The sequence below is a fragment of the Podarcis gaigeae genome (genome assembly GCF_964106915.1).
Source record: "Podarcis gaigeae genome assembly, chromosome: 10".
Taxonomy (NCBI): Eukaryota; Metazoa; Chordata; class Lepidosauria; order Squamata; family Lacertidae; genus Podarcis; species Podarcis gaigeae.
Window position 1 is genome coordinate 54182260 of NC_139686.1, and position 27200 is coordinate 54209459.

Genomic DNA, 27200 nt, shown 5'->3' on the forward strand with positions numbered 1-27200 from the left:
GTATAAATAAATTTTTATTATTATTATTATTATGAGCTCTACTCATTTGTGAGAAAGGCTTTGGGAATAAGCCCAGAGGGGAAAAAACATTTTCCCTGTCTTTCGGGACATCTTTGGAAGAAGGAGCAAACCCTACACTCTGGAGTGGAGTCCCTAAGACAGTGGGATAGTGTCTTGCACTCCTTCTTCCAGCAACTCCTGCAGCCAAGCTGGTGCCAAACATATCTCTCGGCTTTCCTTTGGACAGCAACTGCAAGGCCAAGAGTGTGTGGGAGGTCCTGTTCTCTGGACAACCCAGGACCTCCATACATAAGGTCCAGGTTTGCGCCTCAGAGAGATTACTTCAGTGCTGCTAACACCGCAAAAACAATACAGGAGGCAGCAGTTCCAAGTTACTGGCCTCTGCAGCCACAGCCAGCACTGTGATTCTCCAGCAGCTTGATTTCACCCCCGAGGTGCACTCCATTGTCTCTTGAGACAGATGGATGCGAACAAATATTTACTATAGTTCTAACATTGATCAACATTTTTTGATATACCTGTATTTTTAGCAAATGCTTAGGTAAAGGTAAAGAGACCCCTGACCATTAGGTCCAGTTGTGACCGACTCTGCGGTTGCAGCGCTCATCTCGCTTTATTGGCCGAGGGAGCCAGCGTACAGCTTCTGGGTCATGTGGCCAGGATGACCAAGCCGCTTCTGGCGAACCAGAGCAACGTATGGAAACGCCATTTACCTTCCCTCCAGAGCGGTACCTATTTATCTACTTGCACTTTGACGTGCTTTCGAACTGCTAGGTTGGCAGGAGCAGGGACTGAGCAACAGGAACTCACCCCATCGCGGGGATTTGAACTGCCGACCTTCTGATCGGCAAGTCCTAGGCTCTGTTGTTTAACCCACAGCACCACCTGCGTCCCTTAGCAAATGCTTATCAATAAGCTAGTTTTCTGAACCAGCAGTGTGCAAGGCAATCATTTTCAAAGCACCCTTGACTTGTACGAAATTCATTATCATGTCCAATCTTTTTTTTCCTGTGAAGATTTGTAGACCCATGGGAAATATCAATTAGGAGTCACAGCAAATGATTGGCAGAGCCAAAGGTGGGTGGGTCTTGCAACACTGCATACCTTTTTATTGATACCCAATCCCTTCTCTGCCTTTCACACACAGAGGCAAGTGAGAATGAATATACTTTGCCATAGCGAAAACTTAAAACACTTTCAGTGTGGTGTAGTGGTTAAGAGCGGTAGTCATGTAATCTGGGGAACTGGGTTCGCGTCTCCGCTCCTCCACATGCAGCTGCTGGGTGACCTTGGGCCAGTCACACTTCTCTGAAGTCTCTCAGCCCCACTCACCTGTGGGGGAGGAAGGGAAAGGAGAATGTTAGCCGCTTTGAGACTCCTGAAGGGGAGTGAAAGGCGGGATATCAAATCCAAACTCTTCTTCTTCTTCTTCTTCTTCCTTTGAAATCAACATTCTCCTCACTACTATTGCAAATTATAGGGCGGTTAGGCTGGCCTCAACCAGAGCCAGGGCTTTTTCGGTTGTGGCCCCGATCTGGTGGAACACTCTGTCACAAGAGACTAGGGCCCTGTGGGACTTGACATCTTTCCGCAGGGCCTGCAAGATGGAGCTGTTCCACCAGGCCTTTGGCCAAGGCACAGTCTGACCCCGTCTCTCATTCTGTAATCCTCATAGAACTCTAGCCCAATGGTTGCCATTAATTTGATTCTGAATTGATTTTAGAACGTATTTCAATTAATTGACTGCGATTTTATGTAAAATGTGCTATTTTTACTGTTGTTAGCGACTCTGAGCCCGGCTTTGGCTGGGGGGGGGGGCTGGATATAAAGAATTATTATTATTATTATTATTATTATTATTATTATTATTATTATTATTATTATTACTACTACTACTACTACTACTACAGTTTTACCGAATATTCATTTTTCATTTTCTGTAGATCAGAAGTTCTGATTTCTGCCCCCAACTTTAGAACAAAGAATTAACTCAGACCTGTATTGATCATAGTCTATGCTTTGTTTTGTTTTCAATAGGTTGTCTGTTTCAGAAAGCCAAAATGCAACACAGGCAAGAAATGCTTCCTCCCAAGATGTGGAAGGCTATGCAGTCATCATTACGGAGACTAGCGGCTATTACATCTTCTACATTTATGTGGGAGTGGCTGATACCTTACTTGCCTTGGGCATTTTTCGAGGCCTACCCCTGGTGCATACTCTCATCTCGGTTTCCAAAACCCTTCACCGCAAGATGCTGCATGCCATTCTTCAGGCACCCATGTCTTCCTTCAACACATTGAAAGCAGGTATAGACCATCTCACTCCCTTTGTGGCACATGTCACCTCGCCCATCAGCTTCCTCTCAGTTACTCTAGATTACAGGGGTCAGCAAATTTTTTCAGCAGGGGCCGGTCCACTGTCCCTCAGACCTTGTGGGGGGCCAGACTATATTTCTGGGGAAAAACAAAAAACGAACCAATTCCTATGCCCCACAAATAACCTAGAGATGGATTTTAAAGACAGTGGTACCTCGGGTTACATACGCTTCAGGTTACATATGCTTCAGGTTACAGACTCCACTAACTCAGAAATATTACCCCGGGTTAAGAACTTTGCTTCAGGATGAGAACAGAAATCGTGCTCCGGCAGTGCAGCGGCAGCAGGAGGCCCCATTAGCTAAAGTGGTGCTTCAGGTTAAGAACAGTTTCAGGTTAAGAACAGACCTCCGGAACGAATTAAGTACTTAACCTGAGGTACCACTGTAAAAGCACACTTTGTACTCATGTAAAAACACCAGGCAGGCCCCACAAATAACCCAAAGATGCATTTTAAATTAAAGGGCACATTCTACTCATGTAAAAACACACGGATTCCCAGAACGTCCGTGGGCCGGATTTAGAAGGCGATTGGGCCGGATCTGGCCCCCGGGCCTTAGTTTGCCTACCCATGCTCTAGTCTAGAATCCAGTACTTGGGTTGAAAGCTATTTAGGTCAGCGCACATCTGAGAGGAAGCCTTGTTGAATGCAGTGTAACTTCCGACAGTTGTCCTAAACACACTGAGTTTGAATTTAACCGTTGCTCGAGTCAAAAGAGACGACCTCTGAATAAACATGTTTAGGATAGGCAGGGTACAACTCCAGAAAAAACTAATTTAGGGGAGCAAAGGAGGGTCATTGTCCACTATTAGGGTAGCAACTTTTAATTTAGGGCAGCCAGGTAAAAAAGAGGATAAGCGTTTTAACACATGTACAGGGCAGAAGGACATCACCACCTCATCCAAGCCCCCTCTAGCATGGCAGACCTGAGATTTGGATTGTGCTTTACCAAACCAGTCACTTTTCTCTCCAGTTACTCCTTTTATACCGGGGGGGGGGGACTATGGCCCATTCCCAAGTGCATAATAAGCACCGTATTGTTCCATGTATAAGACTAGGTTTTTTAACCAAAAAATTAGGTTTAAAATTGGGGCTCGTCTTATACACAGGTAGTGCTGAGGGATGTTTTTGTAATTTGGAGTATCCCAAAATAGGGGGCGTCTTATACATGGGGGCGTCTTATACATGGAAAAATACAGTAGTTATTTGTGCTCCATTATTCCAGCCACCTTATTGTACTTTGTTTTTGCTTATGCTATCATGTTCCTCTATACAAAGTGCATTTTCTTAATGTTATGCTGAGTGGGCAGTAATGCATTGGGCTACAGGCCTGCATGCCTCTTTACCAACATATATATGATATAATGTGACATAGGCAGTACTTTGTAAAATTTTACTTATACTGTAGATCATTCAGACCAGTCTCCTTGTGCCAAAGTTCTGCTGTCTATATGAAAACAAATGTCTTTTTATGGTAGGTTTCAGTTCAGTGCTAAATTTTCTCCAAAACTTCACACAATTTTTTTTTAAGTACTCAGAAATTATTACTACTAAGAAAGGTTATATGTACAGTTAATATATTAATAAACTTTGCCCATATTAGGAATAATCTTCTCCTCCTATACCATTTCATTTTCTTCAACCTGTAGGTGGAATACTTAACAGATTCTCAAAGGACATAGCGATATTGGATGACCTACTACCGCTTACAATATTTGACTTCATCCAGGTTTGTGAAAATAAATATATATTTTGCAGAGTGGCTGACAGTGCTTTGTTTTCTGGTTTTCTGGCCATCACTTACGAAGATCAGAAAATAAAAAGAGACAAATAATAAGAAGCAACAAGAATAAATGAGTGCTCATAATGTTTGTGTACATAAAGCTTATTTTCAATGTTTTGCCACCAATCTGTGCCTTTATGACTCTTCTTTTCTCCCATTTATGTTTTTATGCTCTTTTCTTCTTGTGTATGAAGCTCTTAGCTCAGCTGCTTATTCCATCCTCCTCCTGGCTTCCTTGTTGGCATCTCAAGAGACAATGGAGTGTGTCTCTGGAGGTGAAGTCAAACCGCTGTTTAGCAAAACCAATGTGACCTTCCTGGGGTGCAAGCCTGGGCAGTGTGTATGGAAGTCTTGGATTGCCCAGACGACAATACTCCCCTCTTGGCCTCGCTGATGGGGTCCAAAACAGAGCAGTACATTTGCCTCCAGCTTGGCTGCAGGAGTTGCCAGAAGAAGGTGTACAAGGCCTTCTGATGATGCCAAGGTTGCAGGTCCGATCCCCGTATGGGACAGCTGCATATTCCTGCATTGCAGGGGGGCTGGACTAGATGATCCTCAGGGTCCCTTCCAAATCTATAACCTTACAATTCTGTGATATGAGTGCGCATGCACACCCAGAGAGAGACTTGGGTTGAAAAATCCAATTAAACTGAGTAGTGGCAAATTCAGGATAGACCAAATAAAATCCTTATTTACATAACACATAATCAGTGTGTAGGGTTTATCTGACCTGAGATGTGGGAATGACCAGTACATCAGATGGCCTTAAAAGGGGAATTCTGTGACAGTCATGATAGCTATATGCAATCTATGACACTGAACAGCAGTTGTTGGGGCAACAAGGAGGGAGGACCTCACTACACTGGTAGTTGGCTTCCTAGAAGCATCGGTTTGCACTCAGGATGGTAGATTAGATGGTTTGATTCAGTAGGGTTCTTCCCATGTTCATGAAGATGCATATTTTAGCTGAACCAAATATTCCTTTCTTAAATTCTTAGTTAAAACTGTGATGACCATTCAACCCTGCATTATGATTTCCATACTCTTTCTCCTCCTTCTTCACTGCCTAGCTAGCTTAACACAGTTTGTAAAATAATAACCAGCCAGGAACAGTTCACATGACAATAATGAATATTGAGCTATCCAATATATGGATAGGACATACATTTTTTTTACATATTTTTGTTCCACAATGGCTTTATTTTCATAAACTGAGTTGGCCACCAGCCACCTAGAAAAAACCGATGTTAAACAAAAAATGTATCTAATGAGCATTCATCTTGGAGGAAATAAATTCATTTATTAATTTGCCATTTGCAAAAGTGATGCTAAGTCCTATGACTTTGACAGGTGAGTCCATTTCCTTCCAAGACATAAAATGCAAGTTCTGTTTCCATGGCTTGTCAAGCTTTTGGCCTCCGAACTGCGGCATTTCAGGAAATACAATGTGTGGTCGAGGCTGATCCATTTCATAAATGGAAGAGCTTCCAGTCACCCAAAGTTGGTGACCATGTTAAGATTTCCCAGTAAACTAACTTGATAAACATTAGCGGATGGTGTGTTGGGTCTACATCTGACCTCTGCCTGGCTGAGTCACTGCAGCTTACCAGCACAGAGGGGTCCAGTGGTGGTGGTGAGGTTGGCATGGCGCAAACACAATGGCAGAGCCATTCTGGCATTCCTGCCATCATGTTTGCACTACACCACACTGTCACTACATTCCTTCTTCTCTCTATCCTGGGGTGCTGCAGTGGCTGAAGTGGATCGAGGTCAGGTGAGCAGTGCAGACCCACCATGCCATCCGCTGTTGGTGATAAAACTTGAAACCTTCAAGTAAACACTGAATTACTCACTGTGATGGATCCACAGTAAGTACCAACTCCTTACATGGAGGCTTTTAAGAACAGGTTGGATGGCCATCTGTCATTGATGCTTTAACTGGGATTCCTGCCAATTCAGGGGGTTGGACAATGACCGTTGGGGTCCCTTCCAATCCTACAGTCCTATGATTCCATGTTAGCTTTAGCTTTATTAGAATAATTTCTGCCTTTTTTGATCAAGTTGTAATAAGATATCAATTCCTTGCTGATGAGCCTTGAGGCAGTTTTTTCTCTTCAATTATTACCATTATTATTAATAATGATTAATTTCCCTTCATCCGAGGATCACAGAACGATTTACAATATAAAAACACAGAAATACATACCATAGTAACAAACAAAAATAATAGCACCCCCCATTGTTTAAAGGGCCATAGGTTGTTTAATTAGACAAAGAGAAGAGGAGTGTTTTTGCTTGAAGGTATGTAATGGCAGCGCCAGGCAAGCTTCCCGAATGAGAGTATTCCACAAGTGGGGAGCTACATCAGAAAAGGCCCCTTCTCATGTTGCCGCTCTCTGGACCTCTCATGGAGGAGGCACACAAAGAAGGGCCTCAGATGATTGTCTGTGATTACCCTGAGTAATGTTCTGATGTTATGTGTTCCTGATAAAGACAAATACCCATGGGGTGATGCAGAATAAATAGTTCCACCAGAAAGCAAAATCCATGATTCATAAAGGACAATCTAGAGCCTTGTTCATGATAATATTATGCAAAAAAGACATGCATTTTGCATCGTCATAGAACAATTTTCATATTTATAGCCATGAATTGACAGTGTTCCATGAAAATTGTACAAAAGAATCTGCATCCTATTTTGATAATTGTACAGGTGTACATTTGAAAAACACTGTGATGTCTTCCAGGCCACTGTTAAATGAGTGCTTGATTTAGCGAATCATGAAACCACTTATTAATTTCCAAGACCTTTCGCTCCAAATACTATCAGTTTCTTTTTGTTCTCAGATGCAAACCCTTGTTGGGAAGGCACTGCTGGGATGTTTGAAATATATATGCTAATACCTCCTCTGGGGAAATTAAATCACCAATTTGGAATTTGTAACATAGAGGGGACGTTTACTGTGTCAATAGCATTTTTCTTTCATCCTGCAGTTAATGCTCATTGTGATTGGTGCTATAGCAGTAGTATCAGTCATACAACCCTACATCTTCCTGGCATCTGTGCCTGTGATAGGAGCCTTTGTTATGTTAAGAGCATACTTCCTGCACACTTCTCAGCAGCTGAAACAACTGGAATCTGAAGGTATGGCTGGCAAAAATTGGTAGATTCCTAAAAGATACAAAAATAAACTGAATAGAGATTTACCATTTCACTTTTCCTCCAGCTCCCTCTAATTTCCCAATGCAAGATTCCAAAGTCTGAGGACAGAATGCACCCCTGTAAAGACATTCAGCTAAAGCTCAGGAGCAGACTAATAAAGTGTGCTCTGCTTTGCAGAGGGGGAAATGTTATGAGCATAACTGCAGCACAACAGAGTGTTACGAGATTTGGCATATGGAATGGATATGTATCGAGAGACAACTTACTTTTTATTAGGGAGGCAAGCTGGTTAGGAATGTTCAACAGCCTTACCATTTTAGTAAATCCAAAATTTCTTAAATTTGTCCATTTAGTAGCTTTTGAATTTATTCATAATTTGTGCATTCATAATTTGTGCATTGTTATTGGTAGGGTTCTGCTTCTCCTTACTATTGTGACCTAAGTCCAGTGCCTTTGAGATGTCTTATATCTCTCAAAAAGCAGTGTGTAGTATGGAGATGGGAAGTTGTTGCTTTGCAGATCTTTCTGAGCTACCATTTTCACAATCTTTTAAGTCTAACAACTTCTAGAAAGCCATAGGTACCCCAACCCTGCCCTAGTAGGAGAACTGTGCCTAGAGAAGCAGATTCTGAAGGGCAGAGGTTTTTCTTGAAGCGTGGGGGCATATCTGTGTATAAGAGGTTATCCTGAGAAGGAGGCCTGCAGGAAAAAAGAAGAGCCTGGCATTGTGTTGAGCAGTTGACAAATAAGACATCTGTTGTTTCATAAAAGGGGTCACTTTCTTTTATGGAAAACAAACTTTTATGGAAAACAAACTGTTGGAGAGGTTAACTCTACATAACACTATCTTACTATTTTTCTTGCATAGAAGCAAACTTTGAAGGATGCTTCTAAAAGCTTTGGAGATTCAAACGGATCAGTTGAGCTCCTTGAATTTGGTTTCAAGAAACTCACTTTTACTCACGGCAGCCAAAATCATGTGGTCAGCATTTAAGCCCATTGATCCAATTGAGCCTTTAAAGGGCACAGGGCTATGTGAAAGATGGCAGATGGCATCAAGATCCTAGGAACCCTTGAAGAATAAGCAAATTAGATATGCAGATTTTTCTTTTGTTCAACGTGCAACCACACAACTTGTAGCAGTTGCAGATATATACAGACTGATATCAAAGAATGGAGAGTAGATATTCGCAGTCTGTGAAATGCTGTTCTGAATGTTCTTTGACACAATGTAGTGCTATAAAAGAAGGCAAGAATATGCCTAATGGAAATGTTGTTTTTAAAAAAGATCCAGTTCATTTCTGGAAAGTACTAAAACTTATTATTTTCAATTTGCATTGTTTATAGCAAGAAGTCCAATTTTCACACATCTTGTTACAAGCTTAAAGGGGCTTTGGACACTCAGAGCTTTCGGACGGCAACCTTATTTTGAGACGTTATTTCATAAAGCCCTGAACTTGCACACAGCGAACTGGTTCCTTTATCTGTCTACATTACGTTGGTTCCAGATGAGGATAGAAATGATTTTTGTTGTCTTCTTCACCATTGTGACCTTTGTTTCTATTTTAACTACAGGTACGTAGCTTTGCTTTCTATACTAAAATGAGGTTAAAAAAGAAGTTTTGCTGCATATTCAGACCTTAAATAGGTTGCATCCAGTACTTCTTCCAGTCTCCATAATACTGTCCGCACGTCCTAAAGGCCTTTTAACATCTGACGTGCCAGGGTCAAGAGACAGAAGTGGGCTTGACCAATGGAAGTGATTTTCACCTTTGTACCTGCTTGGAACGCAGGTGGCGCTGTGGGTAAAACCTCAGCGCCTAGGGCTTGCCGATCGAAAGGTCGGTGGTTTGAATCCCTGCGGCGGGGTGCGCTCCCGTCGTTCGGTCCCAGCGCCTGCCAACCTAGCAGTTCGAAAGCACCCCTGGGTGCAAGTAGATAAATAGGGACCGCTTACTAGCGGGAAGGTAAACGGCGTTTCCGTGTGCGGCTCTGGCTCTGGCCAGAGCAGCGATGTCACGCTGGCCATGTGACCCGGAAGTGTCTCCGGACAGCGCTGGCCCCCGGCCTCTTGAGTGAGATGGGCGCACCAACCCCCGAGTCTGTCAAGACTGGCCCGTATGGGCAGGGGTACCTTTACCTTTACCTTTACAGCAGGCCACATTCCAGCAGTGCGAAATTATTTTTCTACACTTCTCCATCTCCACCCATGCAAGCAAGAGGCGTTATCGCAGTTCAGGGTCACATTCACAAAAGAATTAGAAAGTGGTGTGGAGCAGAGCCAGTGAGTTGTGTGTCTTGGGAAGAGACAAAGCTTAGAAGAACCCTGAAGTCCAGACAAAACATTAGGCTCCTCGGTCTGAGTTTCCACAGCCTTGGTCCAGTGCATTGCCCACAGACAGCTAAAGTCGGTTGGCATCTGTGCTAGGGATGCTCAAGGAAACTGGTTTGGTCTTCATTCCAAAGTGAACTTGCCAAATTTGTCACCCACCAATTAATGTGCAGGTTGTACAAGGTTTACTTCGGGATTCAAACTCCATTTGAATTCCATAAGGTCATTCAAGGGCTGCCTTTCATTTCCTTTCCTTATACAGTGGTACCTTGGTAGTTGAACGGTTTTTCTCCTGAACGCCACAAAGCTGGAAGTGAGTGTTCCGGTTTGCAAATGTTTTTTTTTTGGAAGCCAAACATCCAACACGGCTTCCAATTGAGTGCAGGAAGCTTCTGCAGCCAATTGGAAGCCGTGCCTTGGTTTTCAAACTGTTTTGGGAGTCGAACAGACTCCCGGAAAGGATTAAGTTCGACAAGCAAGGTACCACTTTAAATTCCAACAGCTTGGAACTGCTGGAAAGTTAGATGACCTGCAGACAGGGCTGCAAAACCCCCTGGAAGGTCTGGATGTGATGCTGCATAATCCCTCCCTCAGCTTTATTTAAGAGGGAGGTGAGGGAAGCTTTCCATATAAATTCCAAAGGACGGACAGCATGCCATCATGTCATATCCTCCCAGGAGCTTTGCAGCTAATTTGTAATGCATTCACCTTTCTAGAGGTCTTTCTTTTTTAAAAAGTGCATACAGTGGCACCTTGGGTTACAGACGCTCCAGGTTACAGACGCTTCAGGTTACAGACTCCGCTAACCCAGAAATAGTACCCCGGGTTCAGAACTTTGCTTCAGGATGAGAACAGAAACCGTGCGGCAGCAGCGGGAGGCCCCATTAGCTAAAGTGGTACCTCAGGTTAAGAACAGTTTCAGGTTAAGAACGGACCTCCAGAACGAATTAAGTTCTTAGCCCGAGGTATCACAGTACTGTACTTAAAAAAAAATAATGTCCTGATATCTGGAACAGACTATCTACCTACTGGTCACATGTACAGTTGTTGTGAACCAAATTTAGACTGGTTCATCCATCCCTTATCAGTGCCTCATACTGTACTATAGTGCATTTTGGCTGAGCTTGTTCCTCCTTAAAGTACTAATCTCTGCGCATTTCTCACCTTTTGTCTTTGAGCATGGATCTATTATTGCATCACTTATGTAACTGCCCCTCTACATATACTGGTAGGTTTTTAAAATGTGTCTTTGTACTTGCAGGTAACGGGGAAGGAACAGTTGGCATTATTCTTACACTAGCCATGAATATTATGGGAACCTTGCAGTGGGCCGTGAACTCAAGTATAGATGTAGACAGTCTGGTAAGAACCATGAGAATTAATTGAAAATGAGATTTCATTTTCATTTTCACATGCTCATAAAATGTATTACTTTGGCTGTAGAGTGTACAATATTTGCTAATAATTCACCCAGAATTCAGTTATCATTGGGTATAGTTCTTCTAGAGGCCCAGTCTTGGGCTGTCAAGCTCTTTCAATGACTCTCCATTATTTTTTCTCTCTTTTTGTTATGGCAAACATTTACTTAACCCTTCTTTTTTTGTCAGTTTAGTACACACTTTCCATTGTTCAGCCCTCATAATTTTGGCTTCAGCCAACACTCTTGCTGTTTATTTATTTTATGTTTCCACTTATCTCCTTCAGAAATCTTTATAACATTACAGCTGCTTATTTTGCAGATCTGTATTGCACAATGATATGTTCTATTTCATAGCTTTGCCCCAATAATTCTGATGACAACATTTTTTCCACTGTTACTCTCCTCCCCACCTACCACCCCTTTCCAAGCTTCTGCTGCATTAGCATTTTCTTCCTTTCCGTGTTTTTCAAATTGCCCCCCTAGCATTGCAATTGCTACTTGCTTCTGGCACTCCTAGATTGCATGCCAGCAGGGAGACTTCTCAAATTGCAAACTTGAATGGTGTTCAGAAAGAGGACTATCACATTGGCTGAAGGGTACTGAATATTAATACGGAACACTAAATATTAATTTCAGGAAAAATCTACTAGAAGTGCAGAATATGCTACAGCCTTTGTCATCAAATTACCCCACTGTTGCTGTCTATCTTATTTAATGGTGTTGGCCATTCACAGATCTACATAGCTTCTGGGGAGGAAAAAAGGAATTAATTATTTCCCCCATGAACATTTTCATTTGGATTTTTGCTTTCAAATTCCATGAGCTCATGAGGAAGTATCTAAATGCCCTGTAAAATCTTATGCATGTCTTTTTTTACATAGAACATCCTCTGGGCCTCTGCAGTTAATTGTTTAAATGATATTTTCAGGTGTGATGATTAGTCCTTACAAAGAATTTGTTAAAAGTGCTGCATAATTTCAAGCAAGAATAAAGGAAAAATGCATAATATGTGGGCTATATTGGATTACTCATCATTTACAAAATGTTAGGCTGATGAACTGGAAATATAGCGTTGCAGTGAAAAACTGTTGATGCAAAATTTGTTGCAAAGGAGTTTGAGCTAGGCGGTTGTTTCCATGCCACAGAGATATACATTTTCTTTGTACTTTTAATGTTATAATTATTCCCTCAATGTGCCCATTCCTCTCGCTTGGTCTCAGCTGACCTCTGCTAAATGAATGGCCTTTCTCCATCAGTTTTTAAGGGCAGTTTTGATGTGCATACTTTTGCTTTGGGACATTGCTTCCCCCCTCTGCATCCATCTTCCCCCCTGTGCCCTCCATCTTTCCCAACATCAGGGTCTTTCCCAGGGAGTCTTCTCTTCTCATGAGGTGGCCAAAGTATTGGAGCCTCAGCTTCACGATCTGTCCTTCCAGTGAGCACTCAGGGCTGATTTCCTTCAGAATGGATAGGTTTGATCTTCTTGCAGTCCATGGGACTCTCAAGGGTCTCCTCCAGCACCATAATTCAAAAGCATCACTTCTTTGGCGATCAGCCTTCTTTATGGCCCAGCTCTCACTTCCATACACCACTACTGGGAAAACCATGGCTTTAACTATATGGACCATTGTCGGCAAGGTGGTGTGTCTGCTTTTTAATATGCTGTCTAGGTTTATCATCGCTTTTCTCCCAAGGTACATATACAAACTAGATTATCTTTTCCCTTATAATTCTGTAAGTGAGATAACTCTGACAGAAGCCTGAGGCTTACTGAAGTTTATTCTTTTCATAATAAACTGGTTTTGCATGATAGACCAGTGACTTTAATTGGTTACTTTAGAAATGTGTTTGCAAATGCATTTCTGCTATTATTTATCATATTTTATATCATGCCTTTGCTGTTTGGATCCATTGGATGAACATGGATCTTGCTTCAGCTTTCTTTTCTTTTCAGCAGTAATGTTACTGTTCTCCCCTGTGACTTCAGATGTGTCTCTTTCAGGGGGGAAACGAAACACTTTCTTGAACTCCTTTCCCTTTTAAATTTGATTCACATTAGTTATTTCTTGCCACTCCCCTAGCTCCATTAAATCAGCTTTTTCAAAAAAAAATAATTGAAAGGGAACAAGGCTTCTTCCCTTTCTTGCCTTCTTCAGAGTCACAATTTCAGTCATCACATGATTGGTTTTGTCCTGGCTACATTCTATCTTTTCATTTACCAGTTAGTGGTAGTTAATGAGCAAGCCATTCACAGCTCATTTATTTGAATGAGGTTTTTCTTTTATTCTTTTTGCTTGCAACAACTCAGTAGTAGTATGAGCAACATATGGATAACTGAGTGGCCTTTCTTTGAACTTTCTGACCAAAGTAAATGAATCAAAAGTGCCAATCAGGACTTAGGAACAGTGTTTTCCGAAGTCTGACGGCATGACAGCCACACAAGCAGAAAAACAACCAGTTAACCACAAAGACTTGCAGTACTTTCCCACCATCAATGCACAAAGATTCTTTATCATGAAGTTTGCTTTCCCATGGTGAACAAGTCCCATTGTTGTCCTAAGAGCTGAAAGGTCAGGATAAACTAATAACTGTCTTTCAGAAACTCTTTTTAAGAATAGCCCTGCTAAAGAATTAACTGTGGCAGAAGCAGGCTACTGCTGGTCATCTTAACACTATCACATACAATTAATAGGGAATATATATATATATATATATATATATATATATATATATATATATAGTGTCAGAGAACCAAGTACTTCATCCTCACAATTTATACACTACAAAGTAAAGATTAATTTGTTGACATCAAACTCAGTAGGGTGAAGTTTGTCTGCTTCTATGCCAAACTATGTGTGTGTGGGGGGGGGGACATGTTTCAAAAAATGACTTCGGTGGTTCTTGGTCTGGTTTTCAGATGCGGTCAGTGAGCCGAGTATTTAAGTTTATTGATATGCCAACAGAAGAATCCAAAACTGCACCGTCTTTGAAAAATGGAGAGCTTTCACGCACCCTCATAATTGAGAATAGGCATGCAAAGGAAAAGACTGTCTGGCCATCTGGTGGGCAAATGACAGTGAAGAATCTCACAGCCAAGTACATAGATGGAGGATTGGCCGTACTTGAAAATATTTCCTTTTCAATAAGTCCAGGACAAAGGGTAAGAATGTTTTCAATTAAACTAATAATAATAATAATAATAATAATAATAATAATAATAATAATAATATTTTATTTATACCCCACCCTCCCCAGCCAAGACCGGGCTCAGGGCGGCTAACAACCAATAATAAAAACAAGTTGATTAAAATACAATTTAAAAAACAAGATTAAAATACAACATTAAAACATTAGGATGCAGCCTCTTCACAGGAGGAGAAAGGAAAGGGGGAGGGAATCAAACTGATTCTAAGCCAAAGGCCAGGTGGATCAACTCTGTCTTACAGGCCCTGTGGAAAGAAATCACATCCCGCAGGTCCCTGGTCTCATGAGACAGAGCATTCCACCAGGTCGGAGCCAGTGTTGAGAAGTCCCTGGCTCTGGTTGAGGTTAATCTGACTTCCTTAGGGCCTGGGACCTCTAGGGTGTTGCTATTTATGGACCTTAAGGTCCTCTGTGGGGCATACCAGGAGAGGCGGTCCCGTAGGTACGAGGGTCCTAGGCCGTGAAGGGCTTTAAGGGTCAAAACCAGCACCTTAAATCTGACCCTGTACTCCACCGGGAGCCAGTGCAGAATGATTTTATTGGAAATCAATAACTTATATAGAAACATTGTTTAAATAGATAAAGCTCCTGGTGCCAGAATAACATACAATATTTGCAGAAATGAGTTTCCAAAAATAAAAAGAAAGAAAGAAAGAAAGAAAAGAAAAGAAAAGAAAAAAATGAGTTTCCAGTTTTGGTTGGAAGCAGGGTGTTTTTTTCCAGCCGGAACTCACCAGAACTCAGTTCCGGCACCTCTCAGGTGGGCACAATTGCCATTATAAGAGAAAAAGGGAGGTGTTCATGGTGAGGTCCGGCACATCTTTCTCTAGAAAAATAGCACTGGTCTGAACTATGAACTATGAATGAACTGTGGTTCATATGACTGGACGTTTGCCCAATTTTGATGCCAAGGGGAAAGTAGCAAAACTGGGGCAAAAATATGTTCTTGTTATAAGGACAGATTCTACCATATCATCAGAAGCTGTGCACATTCCTGCTGTTACATTAATATTTATGGTTTCAAGCCCATCTCAACACAAAACATTCTTCTCTGAACTGCTCTTCTGTTAATTTCTAGCATGCAAATGATTAATTTATGAGAGCGGTTTCTTCATTAATTTATGTTTATAAATATTGCAGGTGGGTCTTTTAGGAAGAACTGGCTCAGGGAAAAGTACGCTGCTCTTTGCTTTTTTAAGACTCTTGACCACAGAAGGAGACATTCAAATTGATGATGTCTCCTGGAACACCGTCTCTGTGCAGCAGTGGAGAAAAGCATTTGGAGTAATACCTCAGGTAAATTTACACTAGCCTGTAAAATAAGTCTTTACATAAATCAATCTGCCCAAAATTGTACTTTGTTGATGCACAAAACTTCAAATCGATTTAAAGTTAGAAAAGTGGAAAAGAAATAAAACCAGACCAGATAGATATAAGACTTAAGAGTAGGACAGAAAGTGTATGCATTCTTGTCTTCCCTGTTTGCAGGGCCTTCTCTGTAGTGGCACCCTAGTGATGGAATTCCCTCCCCCTAGACACAAGGATAACCCTCACAATATTGAGCTTCTGTCATGAAGTAAAAATGTATCTGTTGGAATAATGTTAAAAGATTAGCAATTTCATAGCTGAGTTTTGTAAGAACTCTTGAGTGGATGCTATCTGGACCCAGCAATGTGTTAGTTTTTAGCTTGTCAGACAGGCCCACACCTTAATTTCCTATCACTGCTATTTACCTCAGTTCCTAATATGCCTTTCTTAAGAAAGTTAATCCGGTTCAAAGATCAATGAAATTGTAATAAAGGATTAATTCAGCAATTGCCTTTTCCTTCTTTAGCACATCTCCCTTGTCATTCCAAGGTCTGTCTGCCTCCACGGCCTGTTTCCTGCTTCAAATGTATTTAATGTTCAAGTATTGTTCTTAATGCTTTTAGCATTATTATTTTTTGCATCCCTTATTGTCTGCTTGCATTCCTTTTGCCCAAGTTTGTGTTCCTTATATGGGCAAGTATTTCATTTTCTGAAGGACGTCTTCTTGCTTCTGTTAGCTTCTTAATAGCTGGTACAGTATCTTCTTGGCCTGGGTGGTATCTTTCCTGGTCTGCATTCCAGTTAAGCTGCTATTATTGTGGTTTTGAATACACCCCTCCAATCATTCTGGGGAGATTTCACCATCTTGACTTTCCTATTCAACTTCCTTTTTACCAATCCCTTCCTTTTTTATTCTCTTCTTTGGAAGCCAAGTGTGACTGTGCTGGACTTTCTTGGCAATTGTCCACTTACTACTTACATATCTCTTGAATTTACTAGTGCTGAGGTCATTGTTTCTAAATGGTTCAACACCACAGGTCTCAGGGGCCACTTAAGTCCAGAGTCTGGTCATTTCCATGACAAACTTTTTGTGTGGAACACTGCGTTTGAACCCACTCTTCAAAAAAAATACTGAAGTGTTTGCTCTGTGCTCAGGCTAACATACCTGTTCATTTCTTACTAATGGTAACTGGCTTAACATAGCCACATTCAACACTTGCCAAGAAATTTAAAGTAATTCCTCCAAGGTTCTCAGTTACTGATAAATTGGTGTGTCTACTACCTGCCTTGCTGCACTTTTAAAAGTAAGCAACAGAACAAAGAAAGCCTTTTGTGTCCCAGCTTCCAACCAGATTTTAATATTTGTTTGCTCTTTCCTTGTTCCCCGGAAGAGATGCAAATGTATTGCTAAAACTCTGGAGGTTATGTTCAAATGTAACATCCTGTCCCCCTGTTCACTATTTCATTCTTAAAAATAATAAGTTTTTCCTTGCTTACTCTCAGTGGTTTCTTTCCTTCACGGAGCTTTCTTACACTGGATCATGAAGGTGGTAGAATTCGTTAGGTGACCTGCCTCTAACTCCTGCTGTTAATTGCAGTGGTCAACCATTCAGGAAGGATTTCAAGAAACCTCACTAGGCTCTCCCAGGAAACTACTTCCACATAACATAAATTTCTTCTCAGTGGCAGGCATTAGCTCTCCAACACTTCAAGGCATTAGAGTTCAGTCAGTGTGTCTAAAAAGAACTGGGAAAGCGTGTTCTCCATCACGGAGAGCACTTGTTGCGGTTGGGGATTCCAAGACACCTTGCTGTTTCTGGGCAGATGGTTTGGCCAACTTGTAAGCAGGGACGGGCTGTTACTGGGGAAAATTACATGTTGCCATTTAGTGATTGGCAGCCCTATTTGTTAAATACAAGGCACGCAGCAACGGACGTCCTCTTTGCCAGATGCAAAAATAATTTGGTCGCAGTTGCTGCAACGCTGCTTCTGGCGTGGCAGTCGCAGTCCGGCTGCCACCGAGCAGGCCAGGAAGCGCATTAACAAGGTGGCGGTAAAGAAGGTCCTCGCCTTAGGCGGTTCTGTGATCATGCACCCTGCTATTTCCTTCAAGGCTGTTGCCCTCTTTAGGGCAGATGGGGTACATCTTTCCCCTGTAGGAAACGACACCTGGTTGGCTGCGGTCGCTTTGGGTTTGAAGGAAGGGTTGCATTTGTGAGTGGTTTGGCGGTGAGCTTCAGTGCTCAGTTGGCAGTTAGCCATTGGTCTGGAATTGGTTGCTGGGGGGGGGTATGGATTTGGCTGTGCCTGCCCCCCAAAATGCTGCTGCTGGTGGAGGGGTATGGATTCGGCTGTGCCTGCCCCTCCAAAATGCTGCTGCTGCTGCTGAAGGGTTTTACCGTTAAAGGAACCCAGGGGCTCCCCCATGCTTTTGTCCGAAACCCCCTGGCAAGGGGCTAGGGCCACGCAAGCCCCTGGGAGCATGCTGGGGAGAGGTGAGGCATGGTTCCCAGTCCTGTCTCTCTCCCCAGGTGACTTACCCTTCCTGACTTCGCGGGGGGTGCGAATGTCAGAGCTGTCCCCATGCGGGGGCAGTTAGTGCTACCAATGCCTAAGCAACCACTCACATTGCTGTATTTGAATAAAGTTGTGGCCAAAATTATGCCAATTTTTTTTAAAAAAAATTAAGTGTCAATAGTGTTTTCCTTTGGGGTGTATTGGGGACCTCGACACGCAACTGGTAATATTGTGTGCCTCAGAATTGTTCTGACTTTCCTGGAACCGCAGTCTACTCATATCACTTAAATGAACTTCATACCTGTCTACTTTCAATACGTATAAAATGGAATACAGTTGCAATTTAGTGGCCCTCTTGTGTTACTGCCTGTAAAATACACAAATCCTTGTCAGGAAGGAAAAAGGAGTCTTATGGCAACACTAAGCATTGTTCTTAGTGGTCCATCTTCCTCCTATTAGAAAATAATGTGAAATGGGGAACGGGAAACTTTGAGAAGAGCAAGTGGCAAGACAATGCTTACTCCATTTGGATACAATGCTAAGCCTCAAAGAATGCAGTTTAGGGTATGTGTGGCTTGCTAGCATTAGCAAGAAGTTGACCTTGCAGTACCTTCTACTCTGCATTACTTGCTCCAACCTGTTTTTAAAATGTGTTACCCAAGTTAAATTTTTATATTCCAGTTTTGCTAGCTGAGCAATCAACCCACGTCCTTTTCCTTTTCCTCATCATGATTATTATTAAAAAATTATACCTGTAGATCTCAGGGCAGTTCACAGGAAAAAAAATACACAATGAGAATATCAAAACAAAACCATTAATTCCCCTCCCACAACCACATTTAAAAGGGTATAGGACGTTAATCAGCCAAAGGCCTGGTTGAAGAGGAACGCTTTTGCCTGGCACCTAAAGAAGTATAATGAAGTTGTCAGCTGAACCTCCCTGGGGAAGGCATTCCACAAATGAGGAGAAAAGGCCCTTTCTCATGTTGTCACTCACAGGAGCTCCTGTGGGCACAAAGAAGGGCCGCAGATTATGACCGTAGTGTCTGGATTGGTTCACGTGGAGTGAGGCAGTCCTTGAGGTATTTTTAAGGCTGTTTAATGCTTTATAGGTCAAAACCAGCACTTTGATTTTGGCCCAGAAACAAATTGGCAGCCAGTGCAGTTGAGCCAAGATTGGTGTTGTATGCGAGCAACCTGGCCATCTCGCCTGTGGCACTTAGGGTATCTGCTGCCTCTTCTAACTCTCCTCCCTCTCATTAGGTTGTAAATCTATGTATGTTAACATGGGAACTAAATGAGACCTGCATAAACATATGTAGGTTCAGGCCACATTCATGTACAGTGGTACCTCAGGTTACATACGCTTCAGGTTTCAGACTCTGCTAACCCAGAAATAGTACCTCGGGTTAAGAACTTCGCTTCAGGATGAGAACAGAAATCATGCTCCAGCGGCGTGGTGGCAGCAGGAGGCCCCATTAGCTAAAGTGGTGCTTCAGGTTAAGAACGGACCTCCGGAACGAATTAAGTACTTAACCCGAGGTACCACTGTATTAGTTTACAGAGGTCATAAGTAAGGTTGAAATGAAGTATAGTTTTTTTAAAAATTTATTAAACAGGGTAGTTCACAAAGTAAAAATGCAAGATAAAAGACACAAAACCGCAAACCAAAAACTTCCTTCCTATAGACAGTTGCTGCTTTTAATTACAGTTGCATAGTATTCATATATCCTGTGACAAGAACAGTTGCAATGTAGGAAATCCAGCAGGAAACAAGACAGCAACAAAAGTCAGCATTACAATGAGCTGAACCATCTGCTGACCTATACCCATGAGCAGAACTCCTAGGGAGATCAATAACAACTCTAAATGTTGGGCAAGGGACCAGTATTTAGATTACTTCCTGTAAGGCATCAATCCTGCAATATACTTCTTGGCTTATGCTTTCATCGATGCCCATAGGAGTCAGTGTGTCCAAGGGATGTTTGGTCTATGTTGAGATCAGATCCCAAAAGACCTGTAATTTCCAGTTATGTAGTGTTCCTGTTCAGTGTTCTCCATATTTGACAGCTAAATGATAGTGTCCACTGATGACTCTGTGAGGCCAATGTATGTTGCATTCAGGAGGTGCAACAACACAGAAAAGAGATGAGAGAAGTCATTTGGACTGCCAGATTTATCTAGAGATCTTTAAAAGCTCTGACCACAGGAAAAGCACACACAGATTTGATTTCCACTCAAATGCTAGTATATTAAAATCAAATACCCTGTTCCCACAATGAATGTATACAATGGATGCTATGATAGGGGAGAGTTGCTCATAGTCTCTGAATAGGATGGAAGTGACAGCAGCTATATTAACCTGACAGGAGTTGTATCCTGTTCCATATAAGGTCCAGCGCCGAGGGCCTTCTGGCGGTTCCCTCATTGCGAGAAGCAAAGCTACAGGGAACCAAGCAGAGGGCCTTCACGGTAGTGGCGCCCATCCTGTGGAACGCCCTTCCAGCAGATGTTAAAGCGATAAACAACTACCTGACATTCAGAAGACATCTTAAGGCAGCCATGTTCGGGGAAGTTTTTAACGTGTGATATTTTACTGTATTTTTGGTTTTTATGGAAGCCGCCCAGAGTGGCTGGGGTATAAATAATAAATTATTATTATTATTATTATTATTATTATTATTTGCAGTTTCCTTATGCAATATATAGAAAAAATAGGGAGATTTTGGGATTTCACAAGCTTTTGTCTGTTTGCATGTAAAGTTTCCAGTTTCCTCATTTCCCCCCCTTCCTTGTATCTCATTAATGGATTTTGATCTGAAGGGTGTGATGTCAGTTAAATGTTTGGCCGGATTAAGAAACTAAAGGAAATTAATTCTGAAAATTACTTTACAAAAAGAAGCAGCATTCCTAGGAAAGTCAGCTGAATTGGCACGTGAAAAGCTAGTGTGGGCAGCATTTTGTTTAGAAGTATCACCTGTGCCATGAAGGTACGAAACCTTTCTCTTCTGAAAACTGGTTTGTTCACTTCTGTTTTCTTTGCCATCACAGGAGTTCAAAATATTTAAATTCCTTATTTTAATATGCAGCAAACCAAGTGTAAACAGAGGTATGCCAGACATAACTTCGTCTCCTGCCTTTGTGCCACCACACCCAGTAATCTTAAAGAAGCTAATCCCAAATCAGATAACACCGCCATCTTTAAGAAACCACTGCCCCACATAAGAAAACAAAAGCCGAAATGTACATTCCCTGCCTTAGGGAAGTTATTTTTCTCATCCCAGGGAAAAATATACCTGCTGAAAGACAGAGAAAGAACCTAATATAGTTACTGCTAACTAAACAACACACAATACCTTCTGTAGTTTCCAGATTTCTAAGCATGTTCTCCAGAATAGTTCTGGTGGAGTGAACTGGGACTTACTCCCAGGTAACTCCTGAATTGACAGCAGTTCTGGAGGATTAGTCTAAGGCTGCAATCCCATGCAGACTTACTGGAGAATAAGGCCTTCTGAACTCTATAAACATGCTTAGGGTTGGATGATAAGTGTGTTACTGCAAACAAGATCATATGTACTTGATATGTTTGATAATGACCATGAGACATGCCAAAAATGACATGTTTGGGTATGGCAAGTACAGTTGTGAATCTGCCCTTAGTCAGATTCACAATTTAATTTTTTATATTTATGTATATGTTTATTTATATAGTGATTCCTCTGGCTACAAACTTAATTCATTCTGGAGGTCCAATCTTAAGCTGAAACCATTCTTATCCTGAGGCGTGCTTTTGCTAATGGGGCCTCCCGTTCACAAGTGCCTCCAGCACACGATTTCTGTTCGCATCCTGGGGCAAAGTTTGCAACCAGGAGCAGCTACTTCTGGGTTAGCGGAGCTCGTAACCTGAAGCGTTCGTAACCAGAGGTACCATTGTATGCTGCTTCTTGGGCCTAGAAAGGGCCCACAAAGCAACTTACAATAAAAACAATTCAAATACTATACAAATAGTTTAAATACAATAAAACAGTGATATTGAATAAAATCAAGAAAAGAGTATAACAGCTGCAGGGGGAGACAAAAGACTTCAAATCAAAATAAAAGCTGGATTGGAAAATATGGTGCTCTCAAACTCCATAAAGTTGAGAGAGAGAGGAGACCAACTAAATGTATTTAGGGATGGAGTTTCACAACCTAGAGCCACAGAACAGAAGGCCCTGCTTTGCTTCCCATCCACCAAGCCATGGAGGGTTATGGGATGCTAAGAATGCCTCATATTTTTAGTCCAGTTGGTGAAGGGGATTCTATCAAAGGACCTTTGGATACCCCAGTCCCAAAGAATGCCATCGTAATAATCCCTGCACGAATTATCCGAAGGCGTCAGCTATGCCGTCATTCACATAACCTAACTTTTTCCATTTTTACTCACATAGCCAAACTCATTGGATCATCAATTGCATTGTATGGAAATACAAAGCATAAGCGAGCTTATAGATAAGAGGTCACTCACTTTTGGGGGGCTGTCAGCACATTTGCAAAGTGGAGAAAGTTTTGTGGGCTCCACAAAACCCCACAACTCAGAACACTCTGCAACCTCTTCTGTTGGTTACAATGAAATGCTGCTTTCAGGCCTAATTCCAGGTGGGGTCCCCTGGGTGTCAAGGAAGGCCTTTGTGGACACGTGTGTTTGAAGGCACCAGGTTGGTGACCCCTGTTCTAGATGGTTGTAGCTGTTATGTCCAGGCCAGTTCCTATACGAACTCAAATAGTCTTTGTTACTTGTTTTATTAGTAATGTAAAAGGGATGAGGAAGAGGGGAAACGATCACCTTTCAGGCTTTCCAATAGGCAGTGTTTATTCAGCAGGCACAATGGAGGGGAAGTTGTAGTGAAAGCCACTTTCTCTGAGAGAAAAATCTGCCAAGGGCCTTCGGTGACGCAGAAAGTGTCACATTCTCCTCACCTTCTCAGAGCAGTTGTGAAAGAGTTACTGTCATCTGAAGCGGAATAAATCAATCCTGGCAAGAGTGATACAAAGTCTCTCACACTGCTTAAAGAGATTAAGCAAATATTGAATTTGGACTGTGTCGTTCTCCGCCCCCAAGACACAGTTTCCTGTGTGTGACTAAGAGGTGTCCATTTCTCACCATGGGAGAAGCAGGGAAACAGCTTTAGCTTCATTGACAGACAACAATCTCACTGGCTTCAGTAGGAATTAGGAGCAGGATGTGGGAAGATAAAGCATAACATTAGAATATAAAAATGCATCTCCTCTACTTCCTTACCTACCGTGACAGGAAACAGAAAGCAGCAAACAGAAAAATGCACACCATAACTTCAGTTGTGCAAGACTCCTGCGCTAATGTATTATTGTTACCGCTTTCCTCACAGAAAGCCTATCACATTCTTGCTATCATGCAGGAGTTTTGTTTCACTTATTTCAGGGGCAGGGACTCGTCGCCTTCCAGATGTTGCCAAACACCAGGTCCCATCATTACTGACTGTTGGCCTTCCTGGCTGGGACCGATGGGAGCTGAATTCTGACAATATCTGGAGCCACAGTTTCCGCTCCCTGTATTATGGAACAAGATAGTTTGGGGCAATTTTGAGCAGTACTTGCTGTTTGGATGGGGTCCTGGAGAACAGCAAAGGCAAAAATATCAGGGAAAGTAAATAGAGCCAAGGATACGATTGGGTGCAATGAAGTGGTTTCCTCATTGCGAGAGGTGAGGTTACAGGGAACCAGGCAGGGGGCCTTTTCGGTAGTGGCATCCGCCCTGTGGAAAACCCTCCCAGCAGATGTCAGACAGATAAACAGCTATCTGAATTCTAAAAGACAGCTGAAGGGGAGGTTTTTAGTGTTTGATGCGTTTTTACTATATTTTACTATATTTTGGTGGGAGCTACCCAACAACCCAGTCAGGTGGGTGGTGTAATAGGGTGGCGCTGTGGTCTAAACCACTGAGCCTCTTGGGCTTCCGATCGGAAGGTTGGCGGTTCGAATCCCCGCAACAGGGTGAGCTCCCGTTGCTCCGTCCCAGCTCCTGCCAACCTAACAGTTCAAAAGCATGCCAGTGCAAGTAGATAGATAGGTACAGCTGTGGTGGGAAGGTAAATGGCATTTCTGTGTGATCTGGCTTCCTTCAGGGTGTTCTGTTGCACCAGAAGCAGGTTAGTCCTGCTGGCCACATGATCCGGAAAGCTGTCTGTGGACAAACACTGGTTTCCTCAGCCTGAAAGCAAGAAGAGAGCTGCGACCCCATACCCCTCCCCCACCTGCTCCCACTAACACATTTAAAAGGGAATAGGATGTTAATAAGCCAAAGTCATGTTTGAAGAGGAACAGAAAATGGCTGTTTTATCAGCTATAGCCTTAGCTCTTCCACATAAATTCTGCTAACAGGTTTTTTAAAAATTTGTTTTGTTCTACTTCCACAGAAAGTGTTCATATTTTCTGGATCTTTTCGAAAGAACTTGGACCCTTATGGACAGTGGACTGATGAAGAACTATGGAAAGTTGCTGAGGAGGTAGGAATACCCATTTTTGTTAGTTATGTTTTCAGGGAGAGCAATATAATTCCCAAGTGGTCAAGGCATGACAAGGGACTCAGCTACATTGGCAAAGAAAAAGCGCTTTATATGCGTTGTATATGCATTATAACACTGTGGCAGCAGATGGCGCTGTGGAGTTTTGTTTTTGCCAACCCGATTTCTGATACAAAGTTTACGCATTTAACTGAAACTTTTTTTTTATGTGTCTAGATCCAGCCAAAATGGCCCAATAACTTTGTTACTCCCCTCTGATAAGATGTTGCGAATCAGACTTTTTCCTTCTCCTAGATAAATTGCTGTCTCATTAAGGAAAGTGTGGTGTGGACAACTGCAAATATTTGTTGCTCATTTAGTATGTCTGCCTTGTGCATTTTAAAAACTACTTTAAACTTTGTAATCATATGTAATTCAATTCATTTGCTGATCAGGTAAGGAAGCAGAAATATATGTATTTATTTACTTGCTTGCTTGTTTGCTATATTTATATAGCTACCCCATAACAGAAGTTGTTTGGGCAATTCACAAGACAATGAAATAAAATAGCACAACATTAAAATACAATATAAACCATCATAAAAAACAGTTAATTTTTTTTAAAAAACAACAACCCGAAACACAGTATAAAACTCAGTTTAAAACTAACATAAATTATGAAACAAAATAATGCGTGAATAAGGATTGTATTCGCCTGGTACTGAAAAGCTCATAAAAATGGAGCCAAAGACTCTCCTCCCTGAAAGAGAGGGGAGTGGTTGTGGACGGGAGCCCGAACACCGCTCCTAGCAGGGGGCATTGCCCCCTGCCTCCAGCTCACATGGCTGGCGCTCACGCCCCCCCAGGTGGCCATCCAACCAGGTGCTATGGGGGGGGGCGTGTCCAGCAGCCTTTATGCTGCAGTGCCAGCCTCTCCCCGGCCTCATTTCTCTTTGTCGTCACAACTTTTTGGTGGTATTGGTGGGTAGGTTAGGCATTGGAATAATGTGTTGTGGTGTGTCGAAGTGCTAGGTGTGGCCATTGCCTATGCCTTCAATTTCTAGGGGTATTCCGTTAAAGGAATCTGGCGGTCGTGTATTCCGTCCGAAGCCTGCTTGGTGGGAGGCCATGGCACGACCCTCGGTGACATCAGGAGTGAGCCTATAGTTGGATTAGCATCAACGGGTGATGAACCCCTGGTGAATAAACACACTTGTTTCGCGATCCAATGCCTAAGCCAATACCTTTTCATTGCTGTAATCAATAAAGTTGTGGCCTTTTCTAGCCCATTAACCTTATATCACGTGTCCCTGTGTCTTCATTTTACTTCGCGGGGGTCGGGTCCTTGAACCACAAGTGAACATTTCAAAAAAGTCTATTCCATTACCAGGATGCTACCCCCCCCCCCCCGGTGAATGCCTAGTGGTTATCTAGTTTATTTCATTTGGCTGGGTACTAGTGCATCAGTAGGTTGTAATTACAAGACTTAGATTAGAGAGTGGGCAGTGGTCCTCCCATTCACCCCAAAATGGGTCTAGCCTTTCTCAAGTACTCCAGTTGAGGACTTGAAAGAGTTCCTTGTGTTAGAATTCCTGCGCCATGATTGCAGTAATGGGATTGTTGTCTTTCACATGACAGTGTATGTTTTGACTCCACAAAGTGGGAAGTAACAGAGACAGGATGTTTGTGTTACTGTGTTCTGTGAAGTGGGACTATTGTCCTTTGTTCTTTCTCTTTGCTGTCTGATGCTAGAGAGAGAGGGAGCCATGTTGCACTGCTCTGTGTGTGTTTATATGTAAATAAACTAGATTAGCCAAAATGCTGAGTTGCTGAGGTCTGGTCCGCAAGCTGTGAAGACTCTGCGGATCCCTAAGTGTGCCGATGTCTGTTGGCATCAGTTGCTGTGATGTTCGGACTGAAGAAAGCTCCTGAACAATCGACCAGGAGGGAGAGAACATGCCACTCGGGCATGTGTCTCTGCCAGAGTCCTACTCGAGTGTAGGACAAGCTCCTGACACCTTGTAGCATCTGCTTGAATGCAGGTTCAAGGCTGTGCCTTCCTCAGTTCTGTCCTAAGGTTTTTCCAAGGCCACATGCATTTGGCACTCCTACCCAGTGGAACTTCCTTGGAGTTGCCTCCATGGGGAGCTGACCAGGGTCCTGATTTTCTGTACTAGGCCACTTCCTTGCAAAGTCTCACTAACACTCTCACAGGATCCTAACACATACAAGGTAAGCAGCAATAGGAGATTGCGGAGTAGATTTTCCCAACTGGGACACAGAATATGCCCCAGAATCCCTTTAATGTAAGGCCATTTCTCTCTCAGTGGAAGGAAAATAGAGAATGCCAACTACAGGGTTGGCATACTCTTCTCTGTAGTTTGGAGATGTGTTGACAAACTGGGAAGGCTATGGATCATCTGATTCCATTCCTTCCCTGAATCTGGCAGTTGGCCCACTCCTTTTCAGAGCTCAGATATTGGGAAAGCAAATTCTCTGGAAGTTTCCAGGGTGGCAGTTGGACCTTTTGCTCCATCTTTAATGGGGGAGATCCA

General features: G+C 42.4%; 1 protein-coding gene across 5 annotated transcripts in view; it reads left to right on the plus strand.

Moving 5' to 3' along the window:
• Positions 1-27200, plus strand: part of CFTR (CF transmembrane conductance regulator) — an 89508-nt gene that overhangs the window by 51829 nt on the left and 10479 nt on the right. For all 5 annotated transcript variants that reach the window (XR_014555328.1, XR_014555329.1, XR_014555330.1 and 2 more), the window contains 8 exons: positions 2059-2327; positions 4047-4126; positions 7175-7325; positions 8691-8918; positions 10937-11037; positions 14013-14255; positions 15440-15595; positions 24559-24648. Coding sequence is in view for 2 of the 5 variants with exons in the window: in XM_083698915.1 (XP_083555041.1) it covers positions 2059-2327; positions 4047-4126; positions 7175-7325; positions 8691-8918; positions 10937-11037; positions 14013-14255; positions 15440-15595; positions 24559-24648 (1318 nt within the window). In the remaining 3 variants the exon portion in view is untranslated. The remainder of the gene's footprint in view (positions 1-2058; positions 2328-4046; positions 4127-7174; positions 7326-8690; positions 8919-10936; positions 11038-14012; positions 14256-15439; positions 15596-24558; positions 24649-27200) is intronic.